At 38.3% G+C, this 23,048-nt stretch overlaps 1 protein-coding gene across 4 annotated transcripts; it reads left to right on the top strand.

Annotated features, from left to right (window-relative positions):
- Window positions 1-2,025: 2,025 nt before the first annotated feature.
- On the top strand, window positions 2,026-18,141 carry Ei24 (EI24 autophagy associated transmembrane protein). Of its 4 annotated transcripts, none has more exons than XM_076846207.2 (11): window positions 2,026-2,138; window positions 6,032-6,144; window positions 9,616-9,761; window positions 10,583-10,643; window positions 11,473-11,539; window positions 12,052-12,176; window positions 12,724-12,843; window positions 13,188-13,299; window positions 14,427-14,538; window positions 14,970-15,044; window positions 16,606-18,141. In XM_076846207.2, the coding sequence occupies exons 2-11, from the start codon at window positions 6,103-6,105 to the stop codon at window positions 16,766-16,768; spliced, it is 1,023 nt and encodes a 340-aa protein (XP_076702322.1). In that variant the 5' UTR covers window positions 2,026-2,138; window positions 6,032-6,102; the 3' UTR covers window positions 16,769-18,141. The 4 variants fall into 4 exon arrangements, with proteins under 4 accessions (XP_076702322.1, XP_076964941.1, XP_076702323.1 ...); XM_076846208.2 differs by lacking the exon at window positions 2,026-2,138 and adding an exon at window positions 3,779-3,855; XM_077108826.1 differs by lacking the exon at window positions 9,616-9,761.
- The last annotated feature ends 4,907 nt before the right edge of the window (window positions 18,142-23,048 follow it).

Raw genomic sequence — 23,048 nt, 5'->3', positions numbered from 1 at the left:
GTGTTCATAGAAAGGTACTGATCTATGTAGTACTCACATCTGACTGAGAAGGATTGAACTTGGGCTGGTTTTTTTCCTTGTTGAGCCTCTTTCTAGGATTTTTTTTTTTTGTCTTTAAAAAAAGATTAGTTTTCTGAATGTATCATGTCTTCATTAACAACAGAAAATATACATAGTGTTTACTAAACTTGTTTACTATATTAAAATTCCCTTTTTATTTTTGGTAGCCCAGGCTCTTCAGTTTTTCAAGACAGATTTTTTTTTTTTTATTCTTAATGAGATATATAGTTGCAGGAAGGAGTGTTAATTAAGCCAGAATTTTGTGTGGAAAGCCAGGTTCCTATCTGGGTCTTTTTGTGTCTGTCAGAGGTGGTGGGAATATGGTCCAAATAAATCCCTTAGGTTATTCCTGCAAGCATGTGCTTTTAGCTTCTCTTGTCACTGAGGATCAAATATCCCTTTGTGAGCTGGCCTCAGCTCCTTTGCTTATGTGTATAAACCTCAGATGATAGTACATTTTATATCTACCAGAGCTATTCAAGCAATAGTATTTGAACCACTAGCCTTTTAAATAAAATTCTGCCCTGTTACTAATGTGCAAAAAAAAAAAAAAAAAAAAAAAGATCATTGCCCATGGCCGAATAGAACAGCAACAACAAAAATGTCTTGCTGTAGGAGTTTCCATATGTAAATCCTATGTTGGCCTTTTATTGCTTGGCTTGTGCTCTTCTTTCTTGGCTCTTCTTGATGCTTTATTCCGTTCTCTAATCTTTCTGGTTTTGATTCTCCTCTTCCTTAAACATAAGGTAAGGTTTCAGCAGACTGAGATAAGGGGGGAGTTTATTCTGGAATAGGGCTGGAGGCGGGGCCAGGGAATAAGACCAACACTTCCCTGGCCCACTGAACTGGAGGAAAGTCAAGAAATCTGGGTATTTTTTTCTGCCACTAGCCTTGACAGCTGGGCTTTAGGTTTCCTCAAATAAGAGGTTGCACTGAATAGCTTGTAATTGTAAAACTCTGGCTCTAGGAGTAGCAGCCCTAAGTATAGACAAAGGAAGATAGGAAATGGAAAGGACAAGGAATGAGGAGTGATTGAAGAGGTAAGGAATAGGAAAGAAAAAGCTTACAGGTGAGGCTTGATGGTTCAGAAGGGTGGAAAAGTATGCCTTATCCTTTTGCATAGGTATTACTTTGAGTTAAAGGCACTTAAAAAATAAAAATACTAGATGAAAGAAAGGTACTTTTAACCCTACCCTCTTTCTGAAAGCAGGAACCCTACCCTCTTTCTGAAAGCAGGAGATAAAACTTCCACATGGAAGATAGTTTCCGTACATCAAAAGTAACGTCAAGAATGGAAGTTGAGAGGTCTGTACAGACGTTATTAAAATAGTTTTACTTTAGCCTACTCACATTTTTTTCACAATTGCCTCGTTGTTCAATCTAACATAAAAACACTTAGGATTTGCCTAATTTGGGGGACTTCATTTCCTTCTCATGGCAGTCACGGAAAAACTCACATTAAATAAAATTGTATGCTTTTCTTCGGTTGATCTGTCGGTTTAATTCGTAGGCCCAGCCAAGAAACCTTAAGAGGGTAGAGGTAAATTTTGTCTCCCTTACAGCTTTTTGCCAAAAAATTGACTTTCCTATTAGAAGAAATGAACTGGTGGAGATGGAGTCCCCAACCAATAAACCAAGGTGACCCCTATTTTATTCTGTTTTTAGGCTTCCAGGATTCTAGAAAGACCAGCAAAGCTGTGGGGTAAATAGGGGAAAGGAAAGAGAAAGGAGGAGGGATCAGTGAGGAAAGTTAAAGAGAAAGTGGTTGGGGCGGCCGCCAGGCGGAGCCCGAGGCTTACGCGTCCTTGCATCCGGGCCGATTTACAGATAGCGTTGACTACATTTCCCAGTCTGCGCCGCCTGGGTCAGTCCTCTTTTCCGCTAGCCCCGCCCCCTTCCCAGGGCCCCGCCCCCGCCTGGCGGCCCAGCTCGGCGCCCGCCCGACTTCCCAGCGGCCCCGTGCGGCCCGGGCATGCCCAGTGCGGGCGCAGCGGCCCCGGCCCTGGGAGCGCCCCGGCGGAGCGGGCGGCCGGGCGCGGGGGTGCCTAGACGGTCCGCGGTGGGCGAGGGAGCTGCTGGTAGGTGCGAGCTACGATGACCCAGGGCTCGGAGTGACCGCGCCGCCGGTTCAGGGCGGCAGGGGCCGTGAGGGCGTGTGAAGGCAGGCAGGGCCGGAGAATGGGTTGTGAGGTTTCCCGCAATGACTGCGGGAGACGACCCTTGACAGGAAGGGACTTCGGACGGCAAGGATCTGCTGGGAACGGGGCCAGGCCGCAGCGCTGTACGCTGTTGTGAAGAGCTTCTCTCCAGCTGGCGGCGCGGCTATCTTTAGTTCTCCCTGTGACCAGACGTGAGCGTGGTCCGCACCTCGTGCACAGCTGTGGTTAGGGAGAGTACCTGTTTTCAGCTTAATTGCCCAGGAGCTACGGGAGAGACGGGCCCAAGCGCCAGGGAGTCGGAGGCAGTCGGTGAAGCCCAGTGAGAAGTGAGGATGTTTACCTTCGCCCTACCTGGAGTGGGATATTCCGGTTTCCTGCTTTCTCAGACTTGAGTTTATGGCTTAGAAATCAAAGTGCGGGACTGTGCCTCAGTAGATACCCCCTCTGTTGTAATGACTGTCAAGAATTTAATGTGGAGCTGTATTTCAAGGTTTAAAAAAGCTTATATGTCCATGGGACTTTCGGTTTAAACAAAAGCCCTCCTTGCATAGCTTAAATAAAAAGAAGTCCTCACCGAGGGGATAGAACGTCAGGGTTCTGAAGTTTGCTGTATTTGTCTTTTGCTTGTTGTAACGCTGGACAAGCGATTTAACGTATGAGACTCAATGCTCCCCCTGTAAAATGCTGTGAACCAGATGCATCTTAATCCCCTCATTTGCAGGATTCCCCCCCCCCCCCCCCCCGTGTCATTCAGTCTGTGTGTCTCAAATTGTGGCAGGTTATTTTTATCTGTGCCTCAACTGTTTGTCAAACTAGATAATTCATACCAACTCTTCTTGTAGAAAATGTTAGGATGTCAGTATAAAATTGAAGTGACTTGTCCTTCAAAGGCCATTGGTCAGTAGGTACCCTGCCGGTTGGTACATGCAGAAGCCAGGTATTAACTGGCTGATTCAAAAACAGCGGTTCTGGATTGGGACAGACAGACATGTTTCAGGCTCCCTGTCAGTGCCTTGTAAGAAATACAGACAAATGCTCCGGAGGCTGAGGTAGGAGGATTGCAAGATCAAAGCCAACCCCAGCAACTTAGCCAGACCCTAAGCAACTTAGCAATCCTGTCTCAAAATAAGAAATATAAAAAGGCTGGGAATGTGGCTCACTGGTTAAGTGCTTCTGGGTTTGATCTGCAGGATTTAAAAAAAAAATCCTAATGAAGTAATGGTCTTCCTCACACCTTTAAACTGGCACATTCTTTAGTGGGATTGTGTTTATATAGAATCCTAAGGATTTCTTTTTTGTTTTGTTTTTTTTATTCCATTGCATTTTGTACTTAAAAATATATACGAAGAATTTCAGTGCTCTTAATTTATATGTAAGCAAATAGCTAGCTGAGAGGGTGGATTCATGATAGTCTTAAAACTGGTTCTTATTCATTATTGAATACTTATCATTCACTTGGCTCTGAGTCTTCACTACAGCATTGAGAACCCTGTCTGTCCCTGTGCTCGTATGCTTGGAACTCTGAAGTATATGTTTTTAGGAGGGAAGAGTAGGAGTATTAACTGAATGTTAACTGTAGAAACTTCTGTTCCTGAAGTGAGCACATCTGGATAGGATTTGACCTAAGGAGCTGATAGTAAGTATAATGTTGTGCAGGTTGTCTTCGTCTGCTGCATTCCCTGCTCTACCAGTTTTGAATGGCATTAGTCCAGTTAGGTCAATGAGGTGCTCTTTAGTGAAGTGTATGAAGGTCAGGGAAGGTGTGCTTATGTTTTAAAATTTGGAACTTTTTATAAACTGTGAAATTGTTATATTAAGGTTATACCTTTTCTTTTTCTTTCTTTCCTTATTTTAATTAGGTATATATGATAGCAAAATGCATTTCGATTCAATGTACACAATTGCAGCACAATTTTTCATTTCTCTGGTTGTACACGATGTAGCATCACACCCTATGTGCAATCTTAAGTGTACCTAGGATAATGATGTCTATCTTATTCTATCATCTTGTGTGCCCCCATGCACCTTTCCCTAAGGTTATACCTTTTAAACTGAGGACCCCACAGCATGATTTAGTGAGGCTGGAGATAGAATAGAATACTAAGTTCTTAAAAAAATTTCTAGGAGCTGGGGATATAACTTTGTGTGTGGGCCAGTTGTACCTGGGGCCTTTGGTTTGATCCCCAGCATGGAAGGGTGGGAGTATTTCTGCAAGTGAATTTTCCATTCACTTTAAATACTATTTATACATGTGAACTCTCAGTTGCTTAACTTTTTTTTTGTGTGTGATGCTGGGGATTGAATCCAGGGCCTTGTGCATGCAAGGCAAGCACTCTACCAACTGAGCTATATCCCCAGCCCTCAATTGCTTAACTTTTGAAGCCATATTTCCCATTTACCCAAGAAATAAAATTAAAACCCTTATTGTTTTGAGGAATATTTATACATATGAACTTTTTCTGGCCTAATGTATTTTTTTTTTAATTTTTTTAATTTTTTGGTGCTGGGGATTGAACCCAAGACCTCACACATATTAAACACATATTGCTGTACCACCAAGCTACACTCCTAGCCTTGGCCTAGTTTAAAATTACTCTGTTGCATGCTTATTACACTTATATACACATTTATATAAAGTTAAAAAACATAGACCTATTTGGAGGTCTTGGTAGGTAGCTTCACATTATAACTGAAAACTCTGTGTTCTTGAGGTCTCTGGGTCTGAAAGAAGTACATATTTAGTAATTTTTAGAACTTTTTCTTGCTTATATTTTCATTCAAGTGTTGAGGATATGATATGTAGCAAACATAAGAATTGCTTAAGAGGATATTGAAATGCTATTTTTACCTATCTCTAAATCCTCAAAAAAGCTTGGAGTCTGTAGTAGGAATAGTTTGGGACACCAACATTCAGAGGAGAACAGTGTTCTAAGCACATTTACCTCAAATAACAATAAAAGGGTGGTAGCTGGGTACAGTGACCCATGCCTGTCACCATGCCCAGCTACCATGTCCCAGCATTTGCAATCCCATATACTCAGGAGGCTGAGGAAGTTTTTTTTTTTTTTTTAATTTATTTATTTATTATTCTTTTTAATTATACAAGACAGTAGGATGTATTTTGACATTTGTACATACATTGAATATAACTTCTCATTCTTGTGGTTTTACATAATGTGGAGTTACACTGGTCATGTATTCATATATGAACATAGGAAAGTAATGTCTGATTCATTCTACCATCTTTCTATTCCCATCCCCCCTCTTTTCCCTTCTTCTGATCCAAAGTACTTCTGTTCTTCCCTCCTCCTCTCCTCTTACTGTGTGTTAGCAGCTGCATAAAGGTTTGCAAGTTTGAGGCCAGCCTGGGCAAGTTTTTGAGACCCTGTCTCAAAAATTAACAAAGGGCTGGGGTGTAGCTTAGTGGTACAGCAACCCTGGGTTCAATTCCCGGTGCTTGGGGGAGGAAAAAAAATCCAGGTGTACAGAGATTGCACCTGAAGTCCTAGCTACTCCCCAGCTACTCAGGAGGCCTAGGCATGGTTCCTGGAGCCTAGGAGTTCAAGAGCAGCCTGTACAACATGGTGAGACTCCATTTCAAAACAAACAAGCCAACCCAACAAATAATTATATGGGTTTTAAGTTTCAGCAGTTATAGGTCATAGCCTCACTTAGTTCACTGTGTTAGTGCTGGAATCTATTGCTCCCCTGTTTGAGGCACAGGAATAGGTGGTCATCATGTAGAGGTGTGCACCAAGTAATTTATCTTTAAGATAAATATTTTTCTTCCATTATGTACCATCTGTTTCCAGGTCTTTCATGATGAGAGATTTTGGGGTGCTTCTCTCTCTTCTGTGTAGTTGACAGTCTGGGTGATGAGGAGATGGCTGACAGTGTCAAAACCTTTCTCCAGGACCTTGGCAGGGTGAGTACATCTTATTTCAAGGAATTTTCCCTTAGACCTTTTTGCTAAGAAACTGACTATGAAATTCTTTGAGTGTTCTTGGAGATTTTACATTTTGGGGTCCTTCATATACAGGTTTTCATTTTAGTTCACACTACTCAGATAGAATTATTGTGTACCCTATAGGAGCTTGGAAGACCTGTCCAGTGAGTATTTGTAGAATTGGAGCCCTGCTCAGTTAAATTTTAACTTTTTATATTGAGATAGATTAAAAATTAAGAATTATAGAAAAGTTGCAAGATAGTACAGTTACTGTATATCCTTTACCAGCTTCCCCAAATGTTAACACCTTGTCTGATTATGATACATTTGTCAAAACTAAAAAATAAACATTGGTACAGTACTATTACTTCAACTACTTTATTTGAATTATATACCTATTTTTTTTTTTTACTACCATTTTACAAGTACAGGTAAGGAGGGTGCTCTCAGAAAATGCCCTATAAAGGTGTGTTTAGGATTTAGTCACCCAAATTTTCAGTGTTACAAGATTCTGTTACTTGTAGTGGATGTCTGGCGTCCAGTGTCTCCTCTGGAACCTCTCTTGCCATATTCTGAGCAGGAGGAGGTTCTTCCTTCAGTGAGAGTTTAAAAGGTTATTGCCTTACAGTAAAAAAGGAGAAATCAAAGGAGTATTATAGAAGGGCTAAAGAGATTATGCAATATGATCCACTTTTAATACCTTTATCTTCTATTCTCACATTCTTGAGCTATAAAATTTCAACCCTGGATCAGTTCAATGTGTTTCTCTACCTTACTATACTGTATCTAATAGGTGGGGATCCTGTAAGCATACTAGGTAGGCCATTGGCTATTTGAATTGCATTTTCTCAAAGATTGGAGTTTTCTGATTAAAAAATTTATCGGTGGAAGATTTAAAGGTTAAAAGCAAAAATAAAACTAAAAGTTACTCAAAAAGAGGTCAGATACACACTATCAGTTTATGCTGTCAACAGTAGGTAGCACAGGCTTGTTTACTTCTCTGTCTCCTGCTGGTATTTCTAAAATTTGTTTTGCCTAATAACAGTTGATGAGAATGCTATCCTTAAATCCAGCTTGGCCATTACCTTCAGAACACCATTCTTTGCCTTTTCCTGAAGTTGAACACCCCAGTGCTGTCATTTTACTTTAGACATAAATTTGTGTGGTACTTATTGAACTATAACATAAATTTGGGGGTTTATTTGTGTGCTTTTCTGGCTAATTTACAAATTTCTTGAGCATTTTTATGACCAAGATGTATCTCATTGAAGATTCTCAATATGTGGTTGATTGAGTAGCTGGATAGGTGGATGGATAAGTAAATGTAGTTCTTTGGACTAGGTGACAGGTAATTTTGGTATTTATACTACCAACACTTACCTGGAACTTTTCATGTTTGGCTGGCAGGTGCCTCTGTTACTGTCTTTATAGACTTAACTCTTTTTCTCATCATATATTCATTAAGGATATTTTCTCTTCGCGCTACCCTACCATATTCTTATGTTTTTCTATTGTATGTGGTGTTCTCTTATCCTAGGGCTTCACATTTTATAATAATTTTTAATTTCATTCTTATAATAGTAATTATTTCTTTACATGTCTTTCTCTAATTTTGGTTGTCCAGCCCTAGTCCTTTCTAGAGATCAGTTTTATTTATCCTTATATCTTTAGATTTAGTGCAGGATACAGGAAATACTATAGATATTTAATCGATAATGTAGAGTATATAGGGGAAACAACAATTTGGCATCATAGTATTGATGAATATGGAGGAGTTGGAAAACTGTTTTGCAACCATGTTTTTCAAGATTGGTTTGGGCAAGAATTGGTGCTAAATCTAGAGGGGAGAACTTAATAAGCAGGATATTAGCATGAGTTTGGAAGTGTCTCCTCAAACATTGCTTTTTAGTTTCAAGAGGAAAACATTTGCACCATATAATAGAGAAACTGGACAATACCTTGACTGTAAAATTAACATAATTACAAGGGGAAAGAGCTATCATGTATTTTTTTTCTTTCTTCATTACTGGTGACTGATTTAGACCTCACACATGTTAGGCTAGTGTTCTGCTACTAAGCTGCATCCCTAGCCCTTTTTTTAAAAAAATTTATTTTGAGACAGGGTCTTGCCAAATTCCTAGGCTTTCCTTGAACTGCCATCCTCCTACCTCAGCCTCCTGTGTAGCTGGGATTATAGGTGTGTGCCACTGTTCCTGAGGATATCATGTGCCACTTGATGTGATACCTTGAAAGGTACATCATCACTTCTGTGATATTCCTGCTAAAAATGCTTAATAGGATCTAATTATGAGGAAACAAATCTCAGTTTGAGGGAATTTCATAAAATAGCTGGCCTGTATTTTTATGTATTGGGAATCGAACCCAGGGCACTTTACTACTGAAGGTACTTCCCCAGTTCTTTGTATTTATATCCCTAAATTGCTCAAACTTGACCTCAAACTTGCCTGCCTCAGTCTTCCAAGTCACTGGGATGATAGGTATGTGCTACCATGCTTTGCTGGCCTGTATTATTCAAAAAGAACCACAAAGGCTAAAGAATTATTGCTGATTTTAAGAGACTAAAGAAACATGATAACTAAATGCTATATATGATTCTGGACTGAACTTTTATTATTTTTTTTCCAGTATTGGGATTGAACCCAGGGGTGATTTACTGCTGAGCTATATCCCCAGTCTTTTTGTTTTTTATTTTGAGACAGGGTCTCACTCACTAAGTTCCTGAGGGCCTTGCTAAGTTGCTGAGGCTGGACTTAAATGAGTTGTTGGAATTATAAGCATACACCACTTCACCAGGCTGGACTGAACTCTTCTGGGGTAAAATGCCTTAGAGAGCATTATTGGGACGAATGGAGGAAATTGTAATGTGTACTATAAAATATTTTAGTATTAAATTTTTTGAATAACTATCTTGGTTATATAAAAACATTTTTCTTAGGAAATACACACTGAAAAATTAAGAGAACATGATACAGTAACCTATTCAAATGATTCAGGAAAAAAAATGTAAGTATTTGTTAATATGACAAAATATTAAACTGATAAATCTTGAAAAAATATATTTGGAAGTGCTCCATTATTCTAGCAACTCTTCTGGAAGCTGGGAATCATTTTAAAAAATTAAAAGAAAGAGAAACTAAGGGTCGAGGGTATAGTTCAGTGGTAAAGTGTTTGCCTATTGTGTATGAAGCCCTGGGTTTGATTCTTAGCACTTCCAAAAAGGGATATATATTTAATTATACACACACACACACACATACTGTACTTGTATACACATATATATGTATACACACACACACATACATTTCAAAAGGTCCTTTAAGCTCTGTAACTAACTAAATAAAATGGTTTCCATTCTTACTTATCTATATGTAACTGTGGAAAGTCTTCTCCAATCCATAATCTCCTCTTGAAAAATATCCTTGTTTATAGGGAATCAAAGACTCCATCTGGGGTATTTGTACCATCTCAAAGCTAGACGCTCGAATCCAGCAGAAAAGAGAGGAGCAACGTCGAAGAAGGGCAAGTAGTGTCCTGGCACAGAGGAGAGCCCAGAGTATAGAGCGGAAGCAAGAGAGGTAAGGAGTATAGGACCATGTCAGAAAATGTCCCAGGGAGAGGCACATTAGAAGTGACTGATTCTTAGGAATAATAACGACCTACAGAGTAACTTAAAGTTTCAGCATTCCATTGTTTTTTGTGTTTCTTCACAGAAAGATGTTATGGTTGAATCATTCCCCCGACACTGACGTAAATTAGGATCTAGTAATATACCTTGCTTAAAATTTCATAATGTTGCCAAGTGCCGAGGTGCTGTAATCCCAGTGATTGGGGAGACTAAGACAGGAGGATCACAAGTTGAGGTCAGCCTCAGTAACTTATCAAGGCTTTCAGCAACTTAGTGAGACCCTGTCTCAAAAAGTAAAAAGGGCTAGAGACGTAGCTTAGTGGTAAAGCTTCCTTGGGTTAAATTCCTAGTACCAATAAATTCATGATGTTTGAAAAAGAACAGAATGCTAAATAAAGAACCAAAAACAACAACAGGTGTTATTTGGTTTATTTGTAGGAAAGTCTATGTAGATTGATTTATTGATAGAAGAACCCCAACCAAAGCCTTTCTCTTTTGATCTTCTCTAACCTACCTCATTGTTCAGAACATATATATTATATATTTGTGTGTGTGTATGTGGGTTTTTTTTTTTTTAATCTGGTTCCTCAGAAGTATTTTTAATTTTTTCTCATTTACTGAATTACAAAATTGGAACACTGGGGGAACATTAGGTGCTAAAAAATAATGTGGTGCCAATGGAAGGAATAAAATGGAAAGCTACTGAACTGACAATTAGGAAGTAACCTAATTTATATGCATTATAAGCTAAATGCATATGGTCTTTTCCAGTGAGCCACGTATTGTTAGTAGAATTTTCCAGTGCTGTGCTTGGAATGGTGGAGTATTCTGGGTAAGTTCTTTTCTCTCAAATTCTGGGTGCTTTATAAATATCTTCAGATTGTTGTTGTTTTCTTGAAATGCTAAGACAAATAGCTTTGAACTGTTTATAAGCATTTAATATAACTCAGGTTTCTGTGCACCTATAGTGATTTTATTCCTACTCAAGAAAGAACACACTGTATGTAAACAAGTGTTGGGAATTGTCCTGAATATATACTTAGTTTCTTTATTTTAAATGACTCATTCACAAGTTTTAGTATTGTCATAGATAACAATTTCTGTTGACAGTACATAGACATTTTGGCTAAGAGATCTATGGGGCTCAGAGGAAAAGGACAGATATGATTGAACAAGGTTCTTCTCACATCTGATCATATGTATTGAATAGAATTGATTACTGTTGAAACCCAGAGCAGAAAACGTTGCCTATGGTTAATTGAGAACCAATGTACACTTAAGTGGAATTTTGGTACTTTAAATATTTTCTTTGACTTGGAATTCAGTAATTCAATTTATCTTAATCTAAACATTTCATAGATGTTTTAAGATGCTGGCTTTAGATTTAACTAATAAGTATTACCATGTACTTAGCATAGTCCTCTATATTTTGTCCCAAATGCTATTTGAAGTATTCTTCTTTGTATCAAAAAGTTTGCGGTATCAGGTTTGTACCTCGTAGCTGGAGTTCTGGGAAATAGAAATGAGTCTGATTCCTTGGTTGTTCTTCAAGCTTCCTGATTTATATTAGGCATTCCCATCTGAAAAATCATTACTGAAATTTGAAACTCTTATATTAAAGAAGGACTTTTGATGCTTACCTTATTGCTTCTTTCCTGTAGTTCAGTCTCCTCTTGTTTTACCGTGTGTTTATTCCTGTGCTTCAGTCAGTAACAGCCCGAATTATTGGTAAGTACATACTTACTTCTTGTTGTCTGATAGGCATGGAGAGGGGAGATGATGTTTCTAGTTTTTCTCAAGAGTTTTAGATGTTTTTAACTTAGACTTCTCAACAATCCTTTGAGATAAGAACTGTTGTTCTATCCATTTTATGAATGAAGAAATAAAAGTTATTACTATAGTTCAACTGTTAATAGGTGGCAGAGCTGTGATTTTAAAACCAGGTGGTTTCTTGCTAATTGTGTTCTGTTAGTCACTGTGACATTTCAGTTTCTGCCTTGTAAACAGGTTTGTTCCAAGATAAGCAGCATGTATCTATGGCTACGCTGAATTGGAGCTATGGCTAGAATATGGTGTGTTTACTATGAATAAGACTCTTTGAGTTAGGTATCATGATATACTTGCAAGAAACAGGAAATATGTGGGGGGAATAAACAATATTTGCAAAATAGGGGTTCCATGTTTGGTCTTCTGATTTCCCATTTCTTTAATTAAACTACTACTCTTTTCCCTTTTCTTAGGTGATCCATCATTACATGGAGATGTTTGGTCGTGGCTGGAATTCTTTCTCACATCAATTTTCAGTGCTCTTTGGGTGCTTCCCCTGTTTGTGCTTAGCAAAGTTGTGAATGCCATTTGGTTTCAAGTAGGTCCAGGGCAGAATGGAGTCTGGGTCCTACAGCATAATGGGTTGACAGGTGACAAGTTTTAGCCTGTGAAGTTAGTGGTATATAATGCCCTAATATATCTATTTTTTTTTTTTTTTTTTTGCTGGGAATTGAACCTAGGGTTGCTTAACAATTGAACCACATCCCCAGCCCTTTTAAAAAATTTTTTATTTTGAGGCAGGGTCTCATTAAGTTACTTAGGACCTTGCTAGGTTGCTGAGGTTAGTGTCAAACTTGCAATCCTCCTGTCTCAGCCTCCTGAGCTGTTGGAATTACAGGTGTGAGCCACCATGCCTGCCAGAACCTATTTCTTAGCCTTAATTTTTCTTGGCTAAGCAGCCAATGAATGATCTATGTGCTCTTGTAAAAGGGAATCATTATCTTAGTGCATTGAAGCATCTCATTGACAGATGTCTGGGGCTTTTCTTTCCTAGCAATTCTAGTGAAAGACCAGTGGTATTAGTTTTGGATATAGGTAACAAGGGCAATTATTCATGTTTTGGTGCACTATTTTCTGTGTTACAGGATATTGCTGACCTAGCATTTGAGGTATCAGGGAGGAAGCCTCATCCATTCCCTAGTGTCAGCAAGATAATTGCTGACATGCTCTTCAACCTTTTGCTACAGGCTCTTTTCCTTATCCAGGTGAGACTGGCCTTCTGGACAAATTTTAAAAAGTTGCACTAGAGGGAGTATCACAAAGACAGGGTATTGCATTATATGGGGGTATTCAGATGTGTCATGTGAAAGGTAATGATATTTAAATCATTTTTTCACAGCAACAACTAGAGAATTTAAATATCATAAAATTAAAAGAAACAAGGATTTACTTGTGCTTTCCTGCCACCCTAGTATTCACCACATCTGCTGTTCAGAGGCTTGAGAAGTAGCTAAGTGTCTCAGCTGGAAGTGAAAATTGTAGAGCAGTGGGTGAATAATGTTAGGTCTCTGATGCTTTGGAATTAAGATATGCCATATTTGTTCTTCAGGGAATGTTTGTGAGTCTCTTTCCCATTCATCTTGTTGGTCAGCTGGTCAGTTTGCTGCATATGTCCCTTCTCTACTCTCTGTACTGCTTTGAATATCGTTGGTTCAATAAAGGTAAGTACATCTTATGAAACCTAGAATGTAAAGGCCTAGTTTAGAAAAAGCTACTGCTAAGCAGACTACTCTATACTTAAGCCTTTGACAAATCATCTTTGAAAGGAAGTAGCCTTATTGGCAAGAGGGAGCTTACATTTATCTTAGTGAGTTTAATCCTTGAGACTGGGGGAAATGGCAATGTAGAATTATCTTTTTGGTGCTTAATATAACTCTGCCTGGGCCATAAGGTGGCGTAAGTGAGCATGAGTTGCTCTAAATTAGCAAAATTAAATTAATATCAACATAATTAGATTCTTGCAGGATCTTTTAAAAGACTTTGGCATATTTAGCTGGGTGTGTGTGGCTGAAAGAGGTTATTTCTGCAGGCAGCATCCTTTTTGTTTGAGTTATATGTGTGTGTGTGTGCATTATTATTATTATTATTATTTTTTTTTTTTTGCAACTGGGATTGAATACAGGAGCACTACCAGTGTGCTCTCTTTCCAGTCCTTTAATATTTTTATTGTGAGGTAGGATTTAAGTTGCTGAGGCTGTCCTCAAGCTTGTGATCCTTCTACCTCAGCCTTCGAGTAGCTAGGATTATAGGCTTATGCTATCGTGCTTGGCTTATTTGATGTCTTGCTTTGTTCTAGGCTAGTTCTGACAAAGGATGCTGGTACTGAAATTCATAATTCATTCACCCTATCAGCTTTGAAATTGTGATTATTGAATTATAAAACTTTAAAAAAGAAACTTTATATCAGTATTTCACAATTCTATTTTATATGCTATAGCTATGCTCTAGGTGGTAGCTCTGTATCTAAAACCCAAGCCTCAAATAGTGTGCCTATAATAGGTTTTCACTTGATTAAAAGAAAACATGTAGCTGGGTGCTGTGGCACATGACTGTAATCCCAGCAACTCAGGAGGCTGAGGCAGGAGGATTGTGAGTTCAAAGCCATCCTCAGCAAAATCAAGGCACTAAGCAACTCAGAGATCCTGTCTCTAAATAAAATACAAAATAGGGCTGAGGATGTGGCTCAGTGGTCAAATGCCCCTGAGTTCAATCCCACCCTCTCCTGCCCTCCACCAAAAAATTAAATAAATAAATAAGAAGTCTAAAAGCATTGTTGTCCTTGTTTTAGGAATTGAAATGCACCAGCGATTGTCAAACATAGAAAGGAATTGGCCTTACTACTTTGGATTTGGTTTGCCCTTGGCTTTCCTCACAGCAATGCAGTCCTCATACATTATCAGGTAATTTTACTAGAGAGATTTAAGAGAGACTAGTAAAAATAAAATTCATGTAGCGAGTATCTCTTCTTTTCTTGGTTCTATGCCAGATTTCTTATTCAACGATCAGGATACCTGTAAAGATTTTTCTTCTTGACAGCTAGTCATAGACATTTATCAGTTAGTATTAAAATTACTCTGTATGAACCTCTGTTTCAGATTCTTCTATGCTCCCTACCAGAGCAGTGCTAAATATTCACAGTGCTTAGAAAAACCTTTTGTTCCATTTGAAAGCTGTATTTGATATGTTAAGACTATCAAGCCGTGATGTTTGCACTGAAGACAAAGGAACTTTGGGCTTTTAATATCTTTCTCAAACTCACGCTGGCTGTTGTGAAGGTGACTAATTATTTCTTTTTTCTTTTTCTTTCTTTTTTTTTTTTTTTTTTTTACAGTGGCTGCCTCTTCTCTATTCTCTTTCCTTTATTCATTATCAGTGCTAATGAAGCAAAGACCCCTGGAAAAGCATAGTAAGTATCAGCTAGTAATGAAATTTTTCAGATTTTTTTTTCTTTTAAAATAATCTTTTACATTGCAGGAAAACCTTAATATACAGTTAAGAAGAGAAACATTTCTGGGATAAATCCCAAACTTTCAAACTTTTCCCATGAATATGTGCATATAGATTTTTATATATTTCCTGAATTGATACTATTACCATAGTCTTTAAAATTTAACAGTCCACTGAATATTAGGCACTGGTGGACATCTTTAGTGAAGCTTATTTTTGTAAGAATGGCCAACTTAAAAAAAAATAATGAGCTGCTAGGCATAGTGGGACATGCTTATGATTGTAGCTATTTAGGAGACTGATGCAGGAGTATTGCAGGTTAAAAGTCAGCCTGGGCAACTCAGGGATACCCTTTTTCAAAATTAGTTTAAAAAAAAATGCTAGGGATACTAGTATGCATGCATGAAGCCAAGGGTTCAATCCCAGTACCCCCCTCCACACACACACAAACGATGGGCTATATCATCTGGTCATATCAATTTATTGATAATATTATAAAATGTTTAAAAATGAGTTTTTAGCAATAATAAGTTTTATTACTTCAAAGGAAAGCTCAGTCACTTAAGTTTTGATTAGTTTTGGTAAGTCAATGAGGATACTAGTATTAGAGAATTTTCAAATCTATTTTGAGTTTTTTCATTCTCTTGCAGGTAATTTTACCAGTGTTTATAATACAAGGGGTAATTGACTTTTTAAAAAATTATTATTAAATGGTACTGGGGATCAAACTTAGGGATGCTCTGCCACTGAGCTATGTCCCTAACCTTTTTTATTTTGAGGCACAGAGTTTTACTAAGATTCCCAGGCTGGTGTTGAACTTGTAATCCTCCTGCCTCAGCCTACCTAGTTGCTGGGATTGTAGGTGTGTACCACCATGCCTGGCTTTATTTTATTTTTAACATTTATTTATTTTTGGTGCTGGGGATTGAACCCAGAGGTGCTTTACCACTGAGCTACATCCAAGTCCATTTTAGTTTTCATTTTGAGACAGGGTCTTATGAAGTTGCATAGGACCATGGTAAGTTGCTGAGACTGATCTTGAACTTGCACTCCTTTGGCCTCAGCTTCCTAATTACTCTTTTAAAAAATGGTACTTGTTTGAAACTAACCACAGATATATGATATCTTCGGTTTGAAGTTTGTATCCTGAAATTAGCCATAGAAAAGCACTTTTCAAATTATAATTAATCTAAAATCTATAAGCCCCAATACTTCAAAACTAGTGATTCATTGCATTTACAGAAGCTGCAGGACCCAGGTTCCCCACCCACACACACACCAAGTGCTGAGGACTAAAACCAGGGCCTTGCTCATGCTAAGCAAGCATTCTACCTTTGCATTATAGTCTCACACCCTTTAGTTGCTTGTTCAGCCATGTGTCTGATACCTGTTCTTCCTTGATCAAATTTTAATTATCTTTCTCTATGCAGTTTTAAATTTAATATAGTCAAATAAGCTGTCACATGACTGAATCATTTTGCTAAACTGGAGGTTAACAATGTTGTATCTTTTGCTTTTAGCCTTTTCCAGTTGCGCCTCTTCTCTTTAGTGGTCTTCTTAAGCAACAGACTCTTCCACAAGACAGTCTATCTGCAGTCTGCCCTGAGTAGCTCAACGTCTGCAGAGAAGTTCCCTTCACCACATCCATCTCCTGCCAAACTGAAGGCTGCTGTGGGTCATTGAGTTGCCTGTCATCTAAAGAGGATGGGTGGATTGGAAAGAAGTTGTGGCAGCTCTTTTCTCTATCCTCTCCTGGCTAGGGAAGGCAGGACCCACTCTGCCAAGGGCCCTCTGTGTATTCCCTTCTCTTTGAGGAATTTTTGTCTCTGGTACATGGGAGGCAGGATCTTTCTGACACCAGTATGTGGATTTTTAATACCACCGTGAGTCTGAAAGGACCACAGGTTTTTCTGCAGCTATTTTCTAGCATTTGCCAGCCCCTGTGCCTGGACTGATTTAAATAGTTTGTTTTTCTCCCTGTGCCATTTACCCTCCCACCTCTCCTTCCTACCTTTTAGCAACCTTGGATGAATGGGTTTTGTAATTCTAGTTGTTGTATTTTGTGGGTTTGTTATTTTTGTTGATTTTCTGTGAAGCACATACATTGGATGTGGGAGGTAAAGGAGTATCTCAGTTGCTCCTTGTTTCCTCCCTTTATAGCCATCACTGTCTTGTTTCTTGTATCTCAGGTTAGGTTTTGGTCTCTCTTGCTCTACTGCAAAAAAGTAAAAGAAAAAGAAGCAAAGCAAAAAAAAAAAAAAAAAAAAAAAGAGCCTGAAGAGATGGGACAGAATGAAAGACCTCACAGCCAAATTGGCTGGGTTTTGAGGAGTAATCTTTTTTTTTTTCCTTCCCCTTGAAGGGGAAAAAACTTTTTTCACTGGTAAATTTAAAGCTCCCCAGCTATGGGGAGGTACCAGTTCTGGATAAGTGCCACTGTAACACAGAAATGCTCAGAGAAACTGAACTTTTCAACTCTGGAAGGTGGAAATTTACTGTTGGTCATTGCCGGGTCTTACTGGTATTTCAAAGGAATATTGGGTGCTGCAAATAGGAACTAAAGGGGTAAACTTATTAAACCCATTAAACTTGTGATCAGTGATGTTTTTCTGTCATTTTAAGAGACTAAATATGGGCTGGGAGGGTAGTGGTTAAAATACTTGTACAATTTTAAAATGTCACAATTAAATGTGAGCTGGTTTCCCACAATGTGTCTAATGGCTAAATTTACAAATCATGACATTGAGATATGTATTCATCAAACACAAGACTTAGTCTTTGATAATCTGGTTATAGTTTTTAGAGATTAGCTCTGAAAAATGTCCCCTGAGGAAATTTGGGTTATATATTATAATTGTGTGTATATCTTTGGGTTGATTGTTTTAAAGTCTATGTGTATCTTGTGTATTCATGAAGGGAGGAAGGTTCATCTAGATTTCAGTGTACTGAATATGTCATTCATTTGTCAAGGGAAGAGATCAGACATTTGGTTAACAGAAACCTTCACTATGTATACAGCAAAATAAGGAATTAAAAATTGTTGCTGGGAATTGTAATCTAAGTTTGAACTGCTTATGCAATTGATGGAAGGAGGGTTTTTAAATAGTGGGTATCTTAGAAGTGATTATTATTTCCAGATTATATACAAAAAGTTGTGGAAGACATAATTTAAAATATACTTCTAGCATTCCTGTGATACTTTTGATCATTTGGCAGTATTGCAGAGAATTACTTCCTGGTTGCCGGGGGCAGGATGGCCATTAAAAAAGATCTTAGTATTTCTTCAGCTTGTAATTGAAGAGTAATAGCTTTATTTAAATATATTGTTTTAAACTAAGTTTTAGAAATAACTAGTTATTTAAGCAGTAACATCTTTATTGCCTGAAATTTGTTTTTATGCCAAATAGAAGCATTTTCAGTTTAGAAGGTTGAGTGGATGAAAGTACCTGATTTTATCTCCTGCACTGTGCCTCTCTATAGAAAAAAATTAAGGCTTAGTTATAGAAAAGTGAGGAATTCATAGTTTTATTAAGGTAGTTAAGGCTAAACCTGTAAAAAGGCTAAGTTAGGCATATCTGAAATAATAGAAATTTGACGACTGATTTTTATTCTTGCTTTTTCACTAGGGTATGGGCACTGAGCAGTGTTTAGGAAACTGAGGTCAAAGGGAAACAAGGCCCTATTTTTGCCCAGTACAGAATGGCAATTTGAGGCAAATTAATAATTAGTAACTAAAAGCATGGGAACTAAATGAAAGTTACTTGAGATTTAATAACTGATTCAGTAGGATCTGAGGAATTAGAAAAGTTCTTTTCAAGAACAGACATGACAGCTTGGACAAGCATGTGATTCAAAACACTAACCTTTTTATTCTAACTTTACAGTCCAGTTATCCTTCATAGCACCTCTTGAAGAAGTAGAAAGTGGATGCTTCAGATCTGAGCATGTCGGCTAGAAACATAATTTTTTTTTATTGCAGTGCTTGGGGATTAAATCAGGGCCTTGTGCATGCCAGGCAAGTGCTCTACCACCCACTAGAAACTTTTAGATAGACAGATTTGTGCACTGTTTTCTGTTAACTGTTGTGCACTTAATCAAGGCTAAGGTAAAGGATTAAGAGGAATTATGACAAACTGGAACAAAACTAGAAGATGGTAACTAATGCTCAGATGTTTGTAAACCACTTTGAAAAGATTACATCTATGGACGGGAGAGAAGCACAAACAAAAGTTAACTTAAATTCTGATAATTACACAGAAATTTGAAGTTACTATATCCATAAAGTAAGAATAAATTGCTGTGAAAAGGAAATAGAATTATTGGAAACAGTTGTAGAAGTTAAAATAAGATGGTTTATAAAAGTGGCATGGAGGAGGCTAAATTAGAAAACTCCAAGATAAAATCATGGAAATTTCCCCAAAGCAAGAAGACATGTAAAAATTATGGTGATATTGAAGAACTAGAAGACCTAGCATCTACTAATAGAAACTTCTGAAAATAACAGAAAAACAAGACAAGAATAAATTCACCCTAGGTTTGAACCCCAATATTAAAAAAAATAGATGAAATTGGTTTTCAGAATAAAGAGCTTGTCATGTCTAAAGCAGGAAAAAAAAAAATAAAACAGATGGCTAAAGAAAAAATTACCAAAGAGAAAAATAGATTACCTATAAAGGAATGTGTCTCAGATTGCCATCAGCCTTCTCAAGACAACACTGAATGATAGAAGATAAATTGTAATGCTTTGAAGTATGCTTTTATGTGTGCTTATGTGTATGTATGGGATGGGTAAGACCCATTTTTTTCCTTAAAATTCTAAATTTAGCCATGCTATTAAGGAAAAATACGCCATTTTCAAACATGCAAAGGCACTTTTGGCTTTCCATTCCGCTTTTCTGGAAATAAGTTATTTGAAAGATCTATCAAAAATGAAAGATCCAAGAATAGAAGTCTTATTAAAACACCAAAACAACGTGAAACAGCAGTGTGTTGGGAGGAAGTCTCAGTCATAAAGCTTTCAAGCACACTGAGAAAAACTGATGCTGGGGAGAAAAAAACACTTGTTATTCCAGTGTGCCACAGATGAGATAGAGGTACATGCTTCTTTTGATCAAATGATAGTGCTATAGTTTGGATGTTCACTGTCCCCCAACGGCGGACACTGAAGGCCCCCTCTCAACCCCCCACATAAATTCATGGCACTATTGGGAGATGGTGAAACCTTTGGGAGGTGGGGCCTAGTGGAAAGCAAGTTAAGTTATTGGATGTGTGCCCTTGAAGTGAACATTAGGACCCTGGCTCCTCCTCTTCCTATTTATTCTGGTACTGGGAATTTAACCCAGGGTGCTCTACCACTGAGCTACATCCCTAGCCCTTTATATTATTATTCAATTTTAAGGCAGGGTCTCACTGAATTTCCCAGGCTAGTCTTGAACTTGGGATCCTTTTTCAGTTTCCTGAGTTGCTGGATATAGATATAGGCTGCCCTGCTCAGCTTCTCTTCCTTCCTTTGCTTCCAAGTTGCATAGGGTGAACAGGCCTTCTGTCCTTGGATTTCTGCCTTTTGTGTGTTCCCAACTAAAGACCCAAGTAGGACAGAGCCAACCAATCATAGATTAAAACCTTTGGAACCAAAATAAATTATGCTCCTTTTTAGTTTTTCAGAGGGACAGAAATCTGACTAGCAGAGATGGAAAAGGTATAGATACTTCCAGAACACCAAAAAGTCTACTTGAAAGTTATTATTTTGAGCAATTGATGGAATAGTAAATACAATGCTTTTTTAAACAACTAAAATCAAAACTTTTGATCAGGAATGAAGAGAATTAACTGATATACTGAATTCATCTGTAATCTGTGGGCTTGTAATTATAGTAATTTTTGTATGATTTAATTTTCCTGACCTTGATTTTATTCATAGATTTTTCTGTGGACCTGTATCAAAAACTCATCCAAGGGTCTGAGGGTATAGTTCAATGGTAGAGTGCTTGCCTAGCATGTGTAGACCCAGGAGTTCTATCCCCAGCACTGCAAAAACAAAAAACTCATTTAAAAAATAAGCTTAGGTTTTAAACTTTGTTCCTTCATGTTCATTTTGGTTTTTGAAAAAAGTGGCTTAATTTTATCACCTAAAAATTTAATTATATTGCTTTTAAGGAACATATTCTAGACTGCTCACCTAGCTTGTGTGAGGCATTGGGTTTGATCCTCAGTATCACATAAAAGAGGTATTGTGTCCATCTACAACTTAAAAAAAATTTTAAAAAGTAAGTATAAATGGCCAAAAAGTAAATTTTTAAAAAGTGAAAACAATGTTTTAAAAAATATTCTTAATATTAATGGTATTTTTTAACTTTAAAGGAAGAAACCCAATCTTTTTTTTTTTTTTTTTTTTTTTTGGAAAAAGAAAAACTTGTTTTGAGGACACATTTACTTTAAATTCTGTAATTTCTGCATGTTCAGCTTTAATTTCCTCCTGTTAAAATTATGTGGAATACTTAATAAAAACAGAAGGATTGGTCTTTTCAATCTTAACAGTCCAGGGATGATCCTGGTCATGTGAATTTTGAAAAAGTGCCTTGTGCTTTTAGTATTGGGGATTGAACCTAGGGGGCGAGTAGGGGAGTTTAGCCACTGAGCAACTTGCCCAGGCTTTTTTTTTTTTTTTTTTTAAATGTGGTGCTGGGGATTAAACCCAGGGCTTTGTGCATGCAAGGTAAGCACTCTACCAACTGAGCTATATCCCCGGCCCCCTTTTTCTTTTTAAGTTGTTTAGGGCTTCACTAAGTTGTTGAGGCTGGCTTCCAATTTCTGATCCTCCTGCCTCAGCCTCCCCAGTTTCTGGGATTACAGGCACGCGCCACCGGCCGGGCCAATGCACGTGTTTTTTGAAGCATTAAGTAGTGTGCTTTTACATAGTTTGATCAGTTCACCTTATGGGAGAGTAAATGGGAACATAAGGTAGCGGCAGGGCACTGAATTTGAAGAGTGGCTAAGGCTTCCTTCTTTGGTATAGCCTTTGCCCACTGATGCATGTAGGAAGCAGAAGTGAGTGAACATATTGATGTCTGAAAGTTGATGGATTTGGTTGCTTAAATTGTGCCCTCTCCCCTGCTCTCAGCAACATTTTTTTTTTTTTTTTTGGCGGGGTGGGGGGCGGGGAAGAGGGAATAGAGGCAAGTTAGGATAGGAAGGCAGCTGTCTCTGGCAAATGTCTTACGGAAGGGTGAGTGAAGGAGGACTGGGCTGTCTCCTGGTTTGGCAAAAACAAAACAACAACAACAAAAACCCAGGTCTACTCTTGGGAGAACTGTGCTGGAGGTAACGACTGTCCCTTAGTCGGGCACTGGCGGTTCTTCCATCTTCACCTGGATAGCCCTTTTAGGCCTAGAAAGGCTCTTTCCCAAAGCCAGGGGCGGAAGAAATGAAAATGCCTAATGAAATGTTTGGGGTCCCTTGTCTAACGCAGTTACCACAGCAAGTAAAAACAGCTCTCGAGCGAATAATTAGCAGATGAATCCTGCACAAGATCGGGCGGTCGGTGTGGACCAGGAAGCGTTTGACTTTTCACCAACAACAGACAGCTCCCCGCCTCTCCTTTAACCTTTTATTAGGCAACGGTCCATTTCTTCCTTAGAAACAGAAAAGCTTCACGATCCCGCTTTTTAGGATTGGTAGCAGCAATACCTAAGCGTAGTTTCCGCTTCTGGTCACATGGCTGCGGTAAACGGACCACACCTTCTCGACGCTACTTCTTCCGGGTTCGCAGTCTGACACGTCACTCCTCGTTCCTCAACCAAACTGCTCCAAGCACGCTCTTTTCTTGCTCTTTGCTTTCACGAACCGGCCTATGACAGCTCGGTGGGAGCACATAGTCCCACCTCTGGACTGATAAATGATAGTTGTACTAACCAATTAAGAAGTGGAATTGTGGCTTGGTCCCCGCCTCCGAGCCTGACAGACA

The sequence above is a fragment of the Callospermophilus lateralis genome, chromosome 2 (genome assembly GCF_048772815.1).
Source record: "Callospermophilus lateralis isolate mCalLat2 chromosome 2, mCalLat2.hap1, whole genome shotgun sequence".
NCBI classification, from domain to species: Eukaryota; Metazoa; Chordata; class Mammalia; order Rodentia; family Sciuridae; genus Callospermophilus; species Callospermophilus lateralis.
Note: the sequence above shows the minus strand (reverse complement) of the source record. Positions and strands in the feature narration are given on the sequence as shown.

Bases quoted from the DNA above. Each gene is read 5' to 3' on its own strand.
- Ei24 (XM_076846207.2), top strand. From the start codon at position 6,103: ATGGCTGACAGTGTCAAAACCTTTCTCCAGGACCTTGGCAGG. The intron at 9,762-10,582 runs GTAAGGAGTATA...GGTCTTTTCCAG, and splicing joins ATAGAGCGGAAGCAAGAGAG to TGAGCCACGTATTGTTAGTA. The intron at 13,300-14,426 runs GTAAGTACATCT...TCCTTGTTTTAG, and splicing joins ATATCGTTGGTTCAATAAAG to GAATTGAAATGCACCAGCGA.